Genomic DNA, 15,139 nt, shown 5'->3' on the forward strand with positions numbered 1-15,139 from the left:
AAATAGTGAGTCATACATTTTGATACCATAAAACGTGGCACCTGCAAAACTCTGGTTTCTCACAGCATGGTTAGAAATATTATCAGGGCTGGGATCAAAGCACTGCTTTAACAAAGGCCTAATCACATGGGGCTTTATTAGGATTTGCTGAGATATTTTGTCACAGGACTGCTATGTATGTGTTTGAGTACTCCACATGCACAGAGCCCCCCACCCCGCCTCCCTCTTCCTGGGATAGCTGGTTGTACCATGATGTGCAAATATAAATGCACAGATGAGATACAGAGGTTTGGTGGTTGGTTGGTTTTTTTTTTTGTTTTTTTTTTTAAAAAAAGGTTTGACCATTTCTTGGGAAGTTAAGCTGTAGTAGTAATGAATATCATCATGTATAAACAGGGGTCAGACTTGAGTTTCAAGTTAAATTTTAATTATAGGCTTTAGTCAGCATTTCTGGTAACTTGTGGATATATTTTGTAGCTATTAAACTGGTTATGTATTGTATGCATGCATATATATATATATATGGAAGAGAAGGTGCAAAGGTTTTCCGAAATTGTTGATGTTCTTGAAAGGGAGGTTTGTAGATCTCACTGTGGCAAACTTAGGTACATTTCACTTCCATAATTCCAGAATTTACCGTTCTCTAATAGAGAAGTAAAACAAGTAAGGAGACATGGCAGCCATGCTGAAATGCTATATATCTTAATACATTTTGCATTGCACTGCTTTGGAAGTCCTGAGGAAAATTCTATTTCCTTTCATTAAAATAGGTTGGATCATCTTTATTCTTGGACTGAGCGTTTCCAGCCATAAGCAGGGCTTGCAGTTCTTTTACCTTATTCAATAGACCTCCGGCTGACTTCACATCCTAAAGATGCATGTCTTACTGCAGCATATTTTAAGCTTGGCAGGAAACAGTATTGCAGTAGAATCTCTCTGCACCAAACTTCTGCTTTATTGGATACAGGATCCTTCCCTCACTCGGGTGGGGTGGGGAGAAGCTTGTGTTCCTTAGTTGAGAGGCAAATTTCTTATTCTGTGCGTTGTGCTAATACTCACTCTGTGCCAATGTAAACTCCATAAGCTCTATCATAGCCTGTTTGTTCCGATCTAAGCTCCTCTTACCGGTCACTGAAAGCTGAAATACGTCATGCTGGATATTCACTTTTTCAAATAGTCTTGATTTTTTTTTTGGTCATTACTTCTAAGCAACTCAAAAAGAGGATGTTCTGCTCAACTTGCTTGTACAGTTCTTGCTTTTAAAATTTATTGTGCTTTTTGTAGCCAGGTGGTTATTTTTACCTCTTTGTGTTCTTGAATCCTACAGTATTCCTAGCAGTCGTATTTAAGGTCTCTTGGTAAAAGCTGTGGGATCTGCAGGCTTTAAGTGGGGCATTGATGCTCCTGTGGGAAATTATGACCCTTCTTTGTCAGACCTTGTAGTTGTGCAGACTTCTGTCTCTGTTATCCAGTACCTGAGGCTTTTGGAAAGTTCTTCATTTAAACCCATAAGTAAGGAGTGCTGTCAGGCCCACACTTGAAAGGCAAATAGCAAAGGAACTGATTTAGGAATTCCAGTGGGGTGCAAGGACACAGGTATGTCCTTGCTGTCCTGATATAGAAACTTCTTATTTAAAGAGTACAGATAAAAGGCATAAGTATTTTTTGGTAAAATCCAGCAGTAGCTGTTGCAAGTTGATATTTAATTTTTTAGGTAGTTTCTGAGAGTATTGGAACTTGAAACTGACTGGTTTTGTTGCAATTAAATGATTAATTGTGAAATGTAATCAGTATCTTAAATTAAGGAATATAACAACTTAATCACGGTCTAAAAAAAAATCTTAAACTGTTACATCAAGATTTGTTACTTTAGGCTAGATGTCCTAGTTGTTACTGACAGTGCTTTAGTATATATATCTTGTCTTTACTATAGTCCATATGTTTGCTGTCTGGGTTGTGGTGGCTTACTATTGTTCCTCCTAAGAGGAAAGAATGTGCAGAAATAAACTCTTGGCTAGTATGCCGTGGCTTGGTGTATCAACTAGTTTAAGGCTGACCACCTTTCTAAAGGGCAAGCTGCAAAACAAAGTAAAAGTCAGTATTAAAAGCCTGTGTTCCAAGAGGGGTTTTCCAAAACAGGTTCCACAGGAGAAAAAAAATGACCCCTAACTTTTAATTTCATGGTTTGACTAGAATGTTTAATTTAACAGTAAGACCCAAAATAGAATTCTCAGTTGGGTTTGACTTACCTGTCTGGAAGGGATTTCTATGAATACAGGTTCACAGGCAGGCTCAGCTGCTCATGCAGTGTCTCTGTAGATCACACAGCAGCAAACAGGTAATTCTTGCTGTCTACTTAATGTTCCAGATCATTACTTGTGTTTGTAAACGTAAATGTGGGTACAACAATCAAAGTGGAGGGGGATAATACTAATCTTCAAAGCAGGTACATGGAGTGTGAATGCCTTTAAAATTTGAGTGCGTGTTTCTGAAACTTTGAAATGCTGTATGTTTCTCTTATTTCTGTTTTCAGCACCTCATCTCGTATTGCTAAAGGAATAGACTACACAAAAATGAGCCTCCATGGCGCAAGTGGTGGACATGAGAGATCAAGGGACAGACGCAGATCAAGTGACAGATCTCGTGACTCATCCCATGAGAGAGCAGAGTCTCAGCTCACTCCATGCATCAGGAATGTCACTTCACCAACAAGACAGTATCATTCTGGTGTGTGCAGATCTGTAGCATTTCAAGGATTAAAATTCTTCATTACTGTTTTGTTAAAAGAATATAATAAAAAGCATTAGTTGTTGATGATACAACATATGGATTCTTTATGTGTGCCCTGGGCTGCAGGTACCCCTTTTTTTGATAGGTCGTAACTTTTTTCTTCAGTCTGCAGTGTGTATTCCTACTTAGCTCTTACTTAGTTCAAATCACAAGAACGGTCTAATTCATCTAAGATGGTAATTAACTAAACACTTCCCCTTCACTTGGTAGGGTTTAGGTATTTAGAAATACAGGGAACACTTCTCTCTTAAGTGACAACTTGGTTTGTTTCTTTGAGCTGCAGCACTGAACACCAACTGTGATGCATTGCTTCTGTTATGTTGAGTTGCTTTTTCAGTACTAGAAAGCTGAATTTCTCTTGTAACGGCTTTGGGGAGGTGAGGTGGCTTTGACAGTGATAGAGACCTAAGGATCTCATATATGGACAGTCATTTCTGAAGGTTTCTTTAATTAGAATAGATTTAATTGAAAGAGTTTGTGCTTAACAATTTGCAATGTTTTGTGCCTGGAAAGACATCAACTGCATAGAGCTCATGTAAATCTATAACTTAATTTCCTGTTTCTTCTCCTTCTACCTCATCCTCACTTAAGATCGTGAGAAGGATCATAGTTCATCTCGACCAAGCAGTCCTCGTCCTCAGAAGACTTCCCCTAACGGTTCTGTTGTTAGCATGGGCAACAGCAGCAGGAACAGTAGCCAGTCAAGTTCAGACGGGAGCTGCAAGGCTGGTGGGGAAATGGTATTTGTATATGAAAATGGAAAAGAGGGAGCTCGGAATGTAAGAACTTCTGAACGAGTAACACTCATAGTGGATAACACCCGATTCGTTGTAGATCCTTCTATCTTTACGGCACAACCTAATACAATGTTGGGCAGGTTGGTATCTTTTGTTGTTGTTGTTGCCTTAATAACTAGCTGTAGAAGAGAGCCATAAATGCCTTGTAGATATTAAAATTGTTTAAATAGCTCTTGAACTCATATTGTTACAGCTGATCTGCTAATGTTTAATATTATCAGTTTGCGAAGGTGTTTAAGTAAAAAATGATGTAAGTTCTTCTCTATATCTGGCAGAGATGCCAGCAGATTTCCTAGAGGCGAAAGAGTTTGTAAGTAAATTAACATTTCATGATGTACTCATTTCCTTTTATCTTGCTGGGCATTGCTTCTGTGTTCAGTCTGATGCATTCCATCTCTTGATTTTTAAAGCTATCGCTTCATGAAATTAGTGAGTATAGATAGCTTTTCAAAACAGTAAGGAGGAAAACCTTGAAGGAATTTATTTTGCTTGATGTACCTACCCTGACAACACTGAAGCTCAGCACTTATCTTCTGAAATGCTTTTTGGACAGGGGCGTGTCAAATAGTATAATGGATCAGATCCTCTCAGCAGAGACCTACATGCAAAATGGTCAATGCATGTACTATTCTCTGCAGAAACTGTAATGAGCAACGTAATTAACGTGCTTACTTGGTGGGAAAGGATTCTATGCTTTACTCAAATACTGGCTGGTTTTGCTTTGTCCGAATGTAGAGAGCACTGTTTACAAAGTTGCAGCAAGGAAGAGATGAAGGGTTATGTCCGTGTCACTTTGGATTTGGCTTTTTTCGTTAAAATGTGGCTGTTTCTCAGCCCATAAGGGTATAATCTTATTTAAGATATATAGGTATATGTAAAAAGCTGTTTGCCAAAGTACAGCTAATAAATGTGATCAAACAATTTCTGCTTTAAGTCACCACTGTGTGGGATAAAGAGTACCTCAGTTCCCTGTTTTGTGAAAAGTCAGGGAAGAGTTACAGAGAAAGCAAAAAATGTTTCTTTATATAAACTGTAAAGGGAAATAATTTAATAGAATTAAATCAATGATGTAAGACACTTGTGTATGTCTAATACGTGCATACATATATACATGTAAATATCCAGACCAATAAACTGGGAGTGTATCAGCATGAAGTTACGGGGTGAGAGTTCCCTTTTCCATGCCCAGCCCTGAAGCGGTGCTGCCTAACGCGCCACACTTCTGTGTGCGCGTGTGCGCTGCTGAGTTATTCTCCCTTTGGGATTGGTTCAAGGAACAAGCTTATTTTATCTAATGGTAATTCAAAAGTAGGTTAATAAAGATACGGAAATACTGCTCTAAAACACAAGTTATTTATAAACCCGCTTTCCCCCAAAGTCAGTTCACAGGACACTTCACTGTAGTGTCCTAGCTTGAATGTCCCAGCCTAATAGGAACAGCTTTGCTAGGGTTCTGGGAGGCAAAAATAACTGTAATAAGAATGTATTATTTGCCTTAAGCCTATAGCTCTTTCCTAAACGTTCTTTCTTGTCTTGAAGAGTGGTCAGAAAACACATGTCAAATCATGAAGTGAAAAAAGTTACTCCTTTCCCCATTATAAATGCCCAGGGTATGCCAGCTCTGTTTCTCTGGGTTGTACATACGAAAGCAGAGCTTTGCCATCGGGGTATGTTTGTAAGCAAAATGAAGAGCAGATTGGTAATAATTTTTGGAAGGTTAGGGTGTAATTCTGTATCAGAGGTGTGTTAAAAAGTCAGATACTGTTTGGGACTTGCAGTTTTCTCCTTGGTCTAACTTTCCTTGCATCTGTGAGGGAAGAAATGTACATGCTACCCTTAAGTATGGGTATCTTCTATCAGAATGTTACTTTAAAGTTTGAATTAACTAAATCCTTTAAATGAAATTGAGGCAAGTTGCACGTACTTGAACACAAGTTCAGTTTCCTTAACTACCTTAAATGTCTTTAAATAATGAGAATTCTACAACAAAACCTGTTCTGCCACATAACCCCGCAAGTATCCCACAAGCAGACTTGTTTCAGGTTTCCCCCACTTTTGGCACTGGCAGGAAATGGCCTGGTCTAACTTCTGTTTAGATCAAAGGATATTGGCAAGTTAAGATGGAAAAATAAAACTAGACTTTCCCAAGTTACACAGGCCTGCTTCCTATTTTCTAGTAGTCTTGCTAAACATAAATCAAACTGAACGAGACGGAATAGGCTGGGTTGGTTTTTTTGTTGTTTTTTCCCTACCGTTTCAGCACAATTTTTGACATCTTAGTTTTCAGATTTACAAAAAAAAAAAAAAAAAAAAAGTAGTCACAGTAAGGGATTCTAACCAAATTACTTCTGTTCTTGAGCAGGATGTTTGGATCAGGCAGAGAACATAACTTTACACGCCCTAATGACAAAGGAGAGTATGAAGTTGCTGAAGGAATTGGTTCCACTGTGTTTCGTGCTATTTTGGTGAGTTTTCAGGGGCAAGTACTGTTAGAACAAGCACTGTGAGTATTAAGAGGCGAAACGTCTTGATTTAGCCTTACCTGCATATCTGGACTGCGTGGATGGAATAAATACCGTTCTTCTATATTGTTCTCTAGAGGGGGAAAAAATGCTTGATATGAAAACACGCCTAGATTTTCTAGACATGTACATGTGACAGCAAGAGAGAGAGGAAGCACGCCTGAAATGAACTGAGCAGCTACTGCCTGCTAGAAATTTTTTGACCACCTTCTATGCATCTAGTTCACCCTAGTTCAGATATATTCAACCCTTCTTGTGCTTATTAGATGAAACGGAGTACTGAAGTTAACTTATTGCAGCTAACAGGAGAAAAGCAAACTTCAGTCTGAGAAGAAAATGGCCCCTTACGTGTTTCAGAGCTACACAAAGCAGAGCTGCCATACTGCTTGGTCAGCAGAATCGGAATAGCAAAAGCTGAGTGAAGTATAGATAAAATACAGTATACACACACCGCAATAATCAGTATTAATAACTGGCACCTAAATAACAATTTCAATCAGAGCTCTGCTCTGAAAGCAGCTCAGAAAATTGTGAGTTTTATTGTCCTCAGGTGTATCAACGTTTAATATCTCTTCCTTGTATACATTTTAGGGGGCTTGCTTGTGGAGAAAGAATCATAACTGAAATTTTGAAATGTTTCTGTCGGTTAATGTTGAAGTGCATTGTGGTTTTTGTTTGCTCTGTTACTGTAGGATTACTACAAGACTGGAGTGATACGCTGCCCTGATGGGATATCTATTCCTGAACTGAGAGAAGCGTGTGATTATCTCTGTATCTCCTTCGAGTATAGTACTATTAAATGCAGAGATCTTAGTAAGTGCAGAATTTATTAAAATGATTTGAATTATGAAGACTAACTTAAGCAAATATATAGGGGGGAGTAATTCCAAATTGTATCTTTTATTGAGGTAAATAACATGGCTGACACTACGTGAGCAAAATCCATCCCTTTTTATCTCTTACGGAATAAAGTCTCAAAAAGGATGGATGTACACTTTTTGGAAAACATTGTTTCTGATACTTTGGTGTCTGATAGTCATGTTTTTCTTCTGTGGCCAGCTAAGTGAAGTACTACTGATGCATTTGCAGTACAGATACAGTAACTTCAAGTGGCATCTTTATTTGCAGAGGACAGGGAGGATGATTTGTTTAACTTCTTGCTGAAGAGAATTAAGCTGTGTTGCTAGCAAAAGTAGCGCAGCTTCGCTGGTGGTGTAGGGTGCCTCGTGGTTCCCAGCGTGTGGTGTCTCTTCAGCTCCTTCCTTCCCTGAGCACAGCCAGAGTTATGGCCAGTGTTTACGTGACCTGGCCTGTGCCTCTGCTTCCTTTGGTCTCGTGGTGTTTGTGCAGAGCCCGGCGCAGGGCCAAGCAGTGGCGTTCCAGCTGGGAGATCTGCGTGGGGCACCTGTGCCGTCACCGGCAGCGCCGTGCCCTCGCGGCGTGTTGCCTGCTGAGTCACGCTCTCGGTGCACTTTGTCCTTAGCAGGAGGATTTAGCAGCTCATGCTGTGAGGGTTTTGAGAGGCTTTGGGTTTTAAGCTACTGCTTATGAAAAGTGGGTTGCGTGCTGTACTCTTTCAGCAGCTGGCTTAGAAAACATGTCTTTTGGGAAGCCTGAGAGAAGTCTTATACACAATTACCAAATGTTTAGTAGTAGTAAAAGCTGAAGGACATCTCCTCAAGGTCACTCCTCTGCCTGCCCAATGTTATGTCAATATCTGCAGGACAGTCAGTTTGAACTTCTGGTAAACATTTGAAAATGTTCTGATCTTACACAAACCAACAGATAAGTGTCTTTACGGGTGTCTGCAGTAAATACTACAAAATAAACAGAACTGCTGTTTCTTATTCCTGCCTTCATTTTTTTTAACAAACTTCCAAATGTGCCTATGCTTAAAACTTTGCTTCAGGTGCTCTCATGCATGAATTGTCAAATGATGGTGCTCGCAAGCAATTTGAGTTTTATCTAGAAGAAATGATTCTCCCATTAATGGTAGCCAGTGCCCAAAGTGGTGAGAGGGAGTGCCACATTGTTGTGCTGACAGATGATGACGTTGTTGACTGGGATGAAGAGTATCCCCCACAAATGGGAGAGGAGTATTCACAAAGTAAGTTTATTTTCATTGTTTCCACCAACCCACGCTAGGGTAGGGGTAGCAGTGAATGTGCTGATTTAAGTATTTTGTACGTAAGTGCTGGCAGCAAAGCCTTTTCAACATCCTTAATGTCTCATAAAAACAGCCTTACTTTTGGTAGCTCTGCTTTTGTATTTTGCTTCACAGAAGTCTCTGTTGCATGTTACGTTCAAATCTAATTAAAGAGAGGAGCTAGTTTTTATTATTAAGGTATTGTCAGTCAACGAGGGAGAAGGAAATAATTTTTCAGAAAGAGCTTGATGAGAAAAATGGATAGGAGTCTTGTTTACTGTTGGAGAAGAACTAGAGGGTGGGGGTTTTGTTTTTTTTTTGGGGGGGGGGGGGAAGTCTGTCAGTATTTTGGAAGTATAACAGTTTGGTGTATAGATGAAGTAAAGCACTTCTGAGTGACGTGCCCTGCCCTCTGTCAGTGCTGTCCTTGTAGCTGAAAATGTTCCTTCAGTGTGAAAATTGAAATTCAGGGGTTTGTGGGGGCAGGTGGGAGCTGGAGATACTTTGTACTCCGGTAGTATAAAAACTTCTTAGAAGTCTCTTGAAGGTATTACAGTTTCTGTTTGGATTTTTTAAATTAAAAACACCAGTAAAAACAACCCAAAAAAACCCCCAAACCTGCAGCCTCTCCTAAAGAAGGGTGGTTTGATGGAAGTAGAGAACAAATGTGACTAGTGAGTGTTCTAGTGTAGTAACGCAATTGGCTTGGGTTTCTAGAACCTTCATGTCTCAAAGATGTCAATTAAAAATACCCCCCACCCTAAGCGATTAGTTAAGCACACCCCTGCCTTTTCCACTTTTCATGAACAGTAGATTTGGATCTCTGCAGCTGTACAGGGTTGATGACCCCAGTCCCATCTTTTAAGGTGCTGTCATCTAAATTTCAAAGGTGTCCTCCTCCTTCAGCTTCACAAATCTGGGGTTTTTGAAACTGATTTGCAGATCTCTCTTGCATAATGGCAACAAGATGGGAAGATTTTTTTTTTTCTTTTGTCTGCAGGAATTCCATCAAAAAGTGAAAAAATGGAGGTGTCTTTTTTTTTTTTTTGTTATTATTTTTTTTATTATTATTTTGGTGCAGGTGGAGTTGGGAGGTTTACTCTGAGATTTGTTCTATTGCATTCCTAAATCCAACAAAAAAAAACCCTAATTGGATAAGCCAGACTAAATCGATAGGGAGAAAAGACATGTGCAAGCAGCCCAACTCACAGTGCCTTAAGCCGGTTTTCTCAAGAGTTCTTGAGTCTCTCCCCCTGTTCTGAAATAGAAATACTAGAGTAAAGCAAAACAGGGAAAAGGATAACTCTCTTGTGTTTTAAGACTAAAAGTTTAATCTTTCAGTACAATTTTTCCTCATTAAAATGTATTTTTAGTAATTTACAGCACGAAGTTGTACAGATTCTTCAAATACATTGAAAATAGAGATGTGGCCAAATCAGTTCTGAAGGAAAGGGGGCTCAAGAAGATCCGCCTGGGCATTGAAGGTAAGAGAAGCATGGCATGGCTTGCACACTCACTCTTCTGGGAAGGTCTGCTGCACTTCTCTGCTTTACATTTGTGTTTGCATTCTTACAGCTTCGTATATTCTGTTCTTGGTCTGGTGTCCTTTTCAGGACTTGAAATGAAAAAAATTGTGGCAAGTAAATACTTTCAAAAAGTTTACAAAACTATTAAATGGATCGTTGAAATGCAAAGAAACGTTAATCTGAAATAAACCTCGTAAGTTAGGAGGCTGATCTGTAAAATCCCAGCTCTGGCTTTGCAAAAGAGATCTACATTAACTAGTCAGATTTTTATTGTGAATGCAACAACTGGGTTTATTTACACTTCATTTTCCTTCTGATCATTGACCCCAAATACTGAAAAATCCAGCCTTTATAATTTGCAGGATTTCCATCATTCACTCACCAAGTTGTTGTTATTACGTTTGTAATTTGCAAACCAAAAGGAAATGCTTTTAAGTGTTTGTGATCTCTAAAATAAGCGAGTTCAGCTGAAAAAGGTGTGAGCCTTCAGACTGGCATGTCCTTCAACTACACAAGAACCGGTTTTGTGCATAATGCTGGCTTGTTCCAGATTGTTTCTGCTGGCACTTTGTGTTTTAGGTGAAGAACGACTGTTTGACTAAACTCTAATGCTAGTGCCCTGTGATAATATGTAACTTCCTAGTAATGAAAACTATTGCTTAGGCAGTGGGCAGAGATGACTTAACACAACATAAGCAGAATTGAGAATTGGTCTAAACGAGTGTATTTTTATCATTTGGGAGAGCTGGGAGGAATGTGTGAGGATTCCACTTGAGAGCTGAAACCAGAGCCCAGAGCGATGCTGTTCTCTGCTCCTTTCCCACTTTCCAGGACACAGTGCCTGAGAAACAGCTGGCTGCTCTGGCTCGGGGAAGGAGCCACTAGCTGTGCCTGTGAAGCCTGGAAGCAGGGTCTGGTGGCATTACGTTCTGTCGATAGCACTGTAGTCCCTCTCCTTACAACCCGGTTGCTAGCTAAGCTGCTGTTGCACAGATAACGTTAAGAACACCATGATGGCACCTGTTCCCATTCAGGATGCCGACGGTGACAACTGCTGATCTTTACTGTGCGCCCACACACTGCTGTCTTGTAATAGAAAGCCCCGAACTACACAGTACAGAAAAGGTGACCTGCTGCTGTGCTCTGTTTCTTAGGTTACCCGACATACAAAGAGAAAGTGAAAAAGCGGCCGGGCGGAAGGCCGGAGGTGATCTACAACTACGTCCAAAGACCATTTATTCGGATGTCATGGGAGAAGGAGGAAGGAAAGAGTCGCCATGTCGACTTCCAGTGTGTGAAAAGCAAATCTATTACAAATTTGGCAGCGGCGGCAGCAGATATACCCCAGGACCAGCTTGTAGTAATGCATCCCACCCCCCAGGTAGATGAGCTGGATATTCTGCCTATTCATCCTCCACCTAGTAACAGTGAGATGGATACCGAGGGACAAAACCCACCGCTCTGATCTCGACTCTTACTAAAACAAAAGCATGCTACTTACTTTGAAGTGACTCTGTACTCAACTCATACTATGCTGCAATGCCAGTTTTTCCCATTGTGTAACGGTGTTTAGGATATTGCAGTACAGACCTTTGACAAGACCAAAGGAAGCGCCCGCTTGTTTTTGGAAGAGTACAGATCAAACGCCCTGGGGTTACCGTTACATACATGTACATGTTTACTGGTAGGTTTGTGACATTGGTGATTTGTATGCTGGACTGTCCTCACTCTCAAGCCCATCCAAACCCATGGGATGCTGGTGGTTGGTGTACAGCGGTGGTGTTACACTGGCGTTAGAACGCAGAGTTGGAATTGATAGTAGCACTTTACAAATGGTTGATAAATGGAATTTGAAGCCATTTTTTATAAATGTATTGCACAATACTAACAAAGTGCTTCTATCAAAAGTATTAACTGTAAATAGTTTTGCTCTGAATAGATTGACCCTTTTCAAGTTGTTCTACATGGTTGAGCACAAAACTACTTACTACTGGGTTTTTGGATTGAGGACATGATTCAATTACCCATGTAACATCTTGTTAAACTCTAAGTTCTTCAGTGAATTTTTTCACTTGTTTGCAGCATGAGCCATGTTCAAAAGTTGTGAACGACAGAGAGGGGCTTTATCTTAAATCTTGCCTTACCTTAATCTGTTCACAAATATTTATTTAATACATTTTTCATAAGTGTCATAAAATAGGAAAATGCAAATGGTTCATTCTTCATTTATTAATGATTGTAAACAAGTTTTTCATGCAAATAAAGTTTCCATTATTTTAATGGGTTGGTGTTATCTGTGCATGAGACTCTGCAGTTACTTTTCTTTCCTCAGGGGAAGATGGTTAGTATTAAAGTGAAAACCCAGGTATTCAAGAGAAAGGGGGTAGTGTCAGACTTTACTGTTGTTCTCGGCTTCAATGTTATGCTAAGAGTAAGTGCTAGAGAAGCTGTAGTAATTTACTGTAGGGGCAAGGTCCTCTACATGTATTTAAGGCAGTGTTATGTAATCCCCTTTTCCCCCTAAGGGTGAAGAAATGGTAAACACCAACGGCTTGTAGCATGCACCTTTCAGCAGGGTTTTTATCAAAGTAAAAGCTCCATCTTAGAACAAGGGAAACATTTATTTTAAAAATATTTAACTGTCTAATACATTACACTTTAACAATATTTATAGTAAAGGATTCTTACAAGAAAGAATAAACAGCTTTATGGTACAATTAGTATAAGAAAGATCCACATGGGGACTGTTTTGCAGTGTAAAAACACACCATACATCTGAAATGGTCATTTGCATATAAAAGCTACCACTGATGCCAGTGAGTTGCACAGTGATTTTTAAAAAAAATTTCAAACAACAAAATCCAAAATATACAAGTATTGCAAGCTATACACAGCTAAACAAATCAACACAGAGAACACTGTAGCAGGTTATTCCACATTGTCTGAAGTTACACATGGTAGGATGAGTTGCTTTCTGATACAGCTTTCATGTAATTTGTACATAAAAGCTTCTCAGTCCAACATGTTTCACAGACTGCAGAACTCCACCAGTAAATGCACTTTGATACTCAGATGTTGAAGCCAGGTGCATCATTTACAAGGGCCACGGCAAGTCACTGAAGTCTACAGGGCCACCAAGACCTGCATCTGCTTCAAGAAGGCTCATTATCACTGCCATGGCTGCTTCATCGTTGCTGGGGCTGCTTGATCCTTGATCATTGTCAATCATGTCAATGCCTATGTGAGAGTTCTCCCCTGTAAGCATAAATACAGTAAGTTACCAGGAGTTCACGGTGCTCTGCTGATGCAACTTGCTGTGGGCACTCGCCCTGTGACCCGAGGTAGAATGTCTGAACAGCCTGAACCATTTTGGGAGTATGAATCTGTCTGAGTCCCCGGCTGCCTGTTTCAGTGGTACCACCACTACCTGGGCAGAGGACAAAGGTTAGGTCACTCCTCAGGGAAAAAACACTGTGCCACCTAAGAATGATCCTACGTGCTATACTTCAAAAATAAATCTAGATCAACATCTAAGAGCCAGCCTAGCCTTTTTGCTTGTCTTCAGTTGTTTAAAAACATTCACAAAAAGCAGGTGAGGAGTTCAGTTAATTCACAGACTCAGCAAGAGAAGAAAGGCTTCACCTGGAACTAAAAAAATTACAATATAAAGTAAGCCAGCAAAATAGACTGCCAGACTGCTCTTCAGGCAAACAGAGCAGCAGGTTATGGGCTTTATGCTGCCTGTGGCCAGTAAAAGCGAGTTATTGCTAAAACCCACCAGCTCGTTACAGTCGTCTGCACGTAGCTGGTACCGAGGGATGTTGGCGTGTGCCTTCACTTACCGAGAATAGAGGAGTTGTCAGAGTACGGGTAACCAGAACTGTCTTGGATTTGCCCAGACAGTAACCCAGCTGAAGAAATGTCTGGAGTGCCACCATTTAATATCTTGAAAGAAAAAAATAGAAGCCATGAAACAGCATGAAATCTTGCGTTACATCTCAAATATATCCCTGTATGGGGATTTTTAATATTGGGAAGATGGGCTTTCCCAAAAAGAAGCTAGCTAATCAGACTAGTTGTAAACTAGCAGCTACTACCCTCTGTATTACTCCCATCAAGCAGGTGTCTGGTGGCGATATGCTATCCATCTAAAAGGAAGAGATCAAATCAGTGCTACATGCTAAACTTGAGAAAAGCTACTGGGAAAAGTCCTGAGGTGATTTCTGTGGGTCAGCTTTGTAAGTATTCCATCTGCAAGTGATAGTAATTACAGCTAACTACAGAATACTTCTGAATTCACAAATACAGTAAAGTACTGTCAACCAAGATCCCTAACTTTAAAAGGAGAATCATCCCAGGTAGAGAGACTGCATGGGCTCAGCATTGCTCCTGGATCGTAAGTCCAACCAGCTTTTGGTGTGGAGCAGCACAGCAGCACTGCGTACACCAGAGCTCACCAGGAACAGAAGAACCTTCCCTGGGATTCTTAGTAGCAAGGGAATAACTGAACTGGAACCATAGTTTTCAACTGCTCAGACATGTCTACACTGGAACATAAGCACTTGTGAGCTCCCTTCTGAGGGCAGCATCCACTGGAACTTGGGATACTTCTAGCAAACATAACCTTCCAACGAAGGAGAAATGCTGAGGGGGTAACCCTATTATAAACACACAACTCTCCATGTGTATTTTCCTTTATTACATTACAGTAGCTCCTGCTATATGTAGGTGCGGAATTATTGTAGGGCAGAAGGAGCAAGAATAACTGTTCCTAGGATTACAGCTCAGTTTGTTCTTGAAATAAAACTTGAAGCTGGAACAAAGAGAGTCAGGAATAGAACAGAAATATTTACTGACAGCTACATGCTCTAGCACAAGCAATTCTTATGTATAGTCATCATGATTTCTGGGGGGAAACAAAGTCAGTCTGAGGCAGTGTTCAAATGCACAGAAGGATTTAGATAAGTGCTCTTCTTGCTTTGAACATAATTACCATAAGCAGCAATCCACTAGACAACTTAAATGCAGCCAGTACAAGTGTGTTCAGGTGGTTAAGTGCTGGTAATGGTATGTAAGTGCTACTCAAGCTGTCTTAGCACAAGGCATGGTCCATGGTATTGGTTATAAACTAAAACTGTCAGTGCGCAGTAAAGCATCTAATTGTCATATTTCGTGCTACAGCAGTACAGTAGAATTGCTGTGATTCACAGAACGGTCAGGGTTGAAAGGGACCTCTGGGCATCATCTGGTCCAACCCCCTGCTAAAGCAGGGTCACCTAGGGCAGGCTGCACAGAGCCATGTCCAGGTAGGTTCTGAATGTCTCCGGAGAAGAAGCCTCCACAGCCTCTCAGGGCATT

At 40.3% G+C, this 15,139-nt stretch overlaps 2 protein-coding genes across 10 annotated transcripts in view; one reads left to right on the top strand and one right to left on the bottom strand.

The window, feature by feature from the left end:
* The window catches only part of BTBD10 (BTB domain containing 10), a 29,835-nt gene extending 17,774 nt beyond the window's left edge, over positions 1 to 12,061 (top strand). For all 6 annotated transcript variants that reach the window (XM_055721783.1, XM_055721784.1, XM_055721781.1 and 3 more), the window contains 7 exons: positions 2,534 to 2,727; positions 3,382 to 3,667; positions 5,950 to 6,052; positions 6,802 to 6,922; positions 8,019 to 8,216; positions 9,629 to 9,739; positions 10,936 to 12,061. In XM_055721783.1, the coding sequence (XP_055577758.1) occupies positions 2,534 to 2,727; positions 3,382 to 3,667; positions 5,950 to 6,052; positions 6,802 to 6,922; positions 8,019 to 8,216; positions 9,629 to 9,739; positions 10,936 to 11,246 (1,324 nt within the window). In that variant the 3' untranslated portion in view covers positions 11,247 to 12,061. The remainder of the gene's footprint in view (positions 1 to 2,533; positions 2,728 to 3,381; positions 3,668 to 5,949; positions 6,053 to 6,801; positions 6,923 to 8,018; positions 8,217 to 9,628; positions 9,740 to 10,935) is intronic.
* Positions 12,062 to 12,336: 275 nt separating this feature from the next.
* The window catches only part of BMAL1 (basic helix-loop-helix ARNT like 1), a 53,298-nt gene continuing 50,495 nt past the window's right edge, over positions 12,337 to 15,139 (bottom strand). For all 4 annotated transcript variants that reach the window (XM_055721777.1, XM_055721776.1, XM_055721775.1 and 1 more), the window contains 2 exons: positions 13,624 to 13,726; positions 12,337 to 13,036 (listed from right to left, as the gene is read on the bottom strand). In XM_055721777.1, the coding sequence (XP_055577752.1) occupies positions 12,876 to 13,036; positions 13,624 to 13,726 (264 nt within the window). In that variant the 3' untranslated portion in view covers positions 12,337 to 12,875. The remainder of the gene's footprint in view (positions 13,037 to 13,623; positions 13,727 to 15,139) is intronic.

This window comes from Falco cherrug, chromosome 10 (assembly GCF_023634085.1).
Source record: "Falco cherrug isolate bFalChe1 chromosome 10, bFalChe1.pri, whole genome shotgun sequence".
NCBI lineage: Eukaryota > Metazoa > Chordata > Aves > Falconiformes > Falconidae > Falco > Falco cherrug.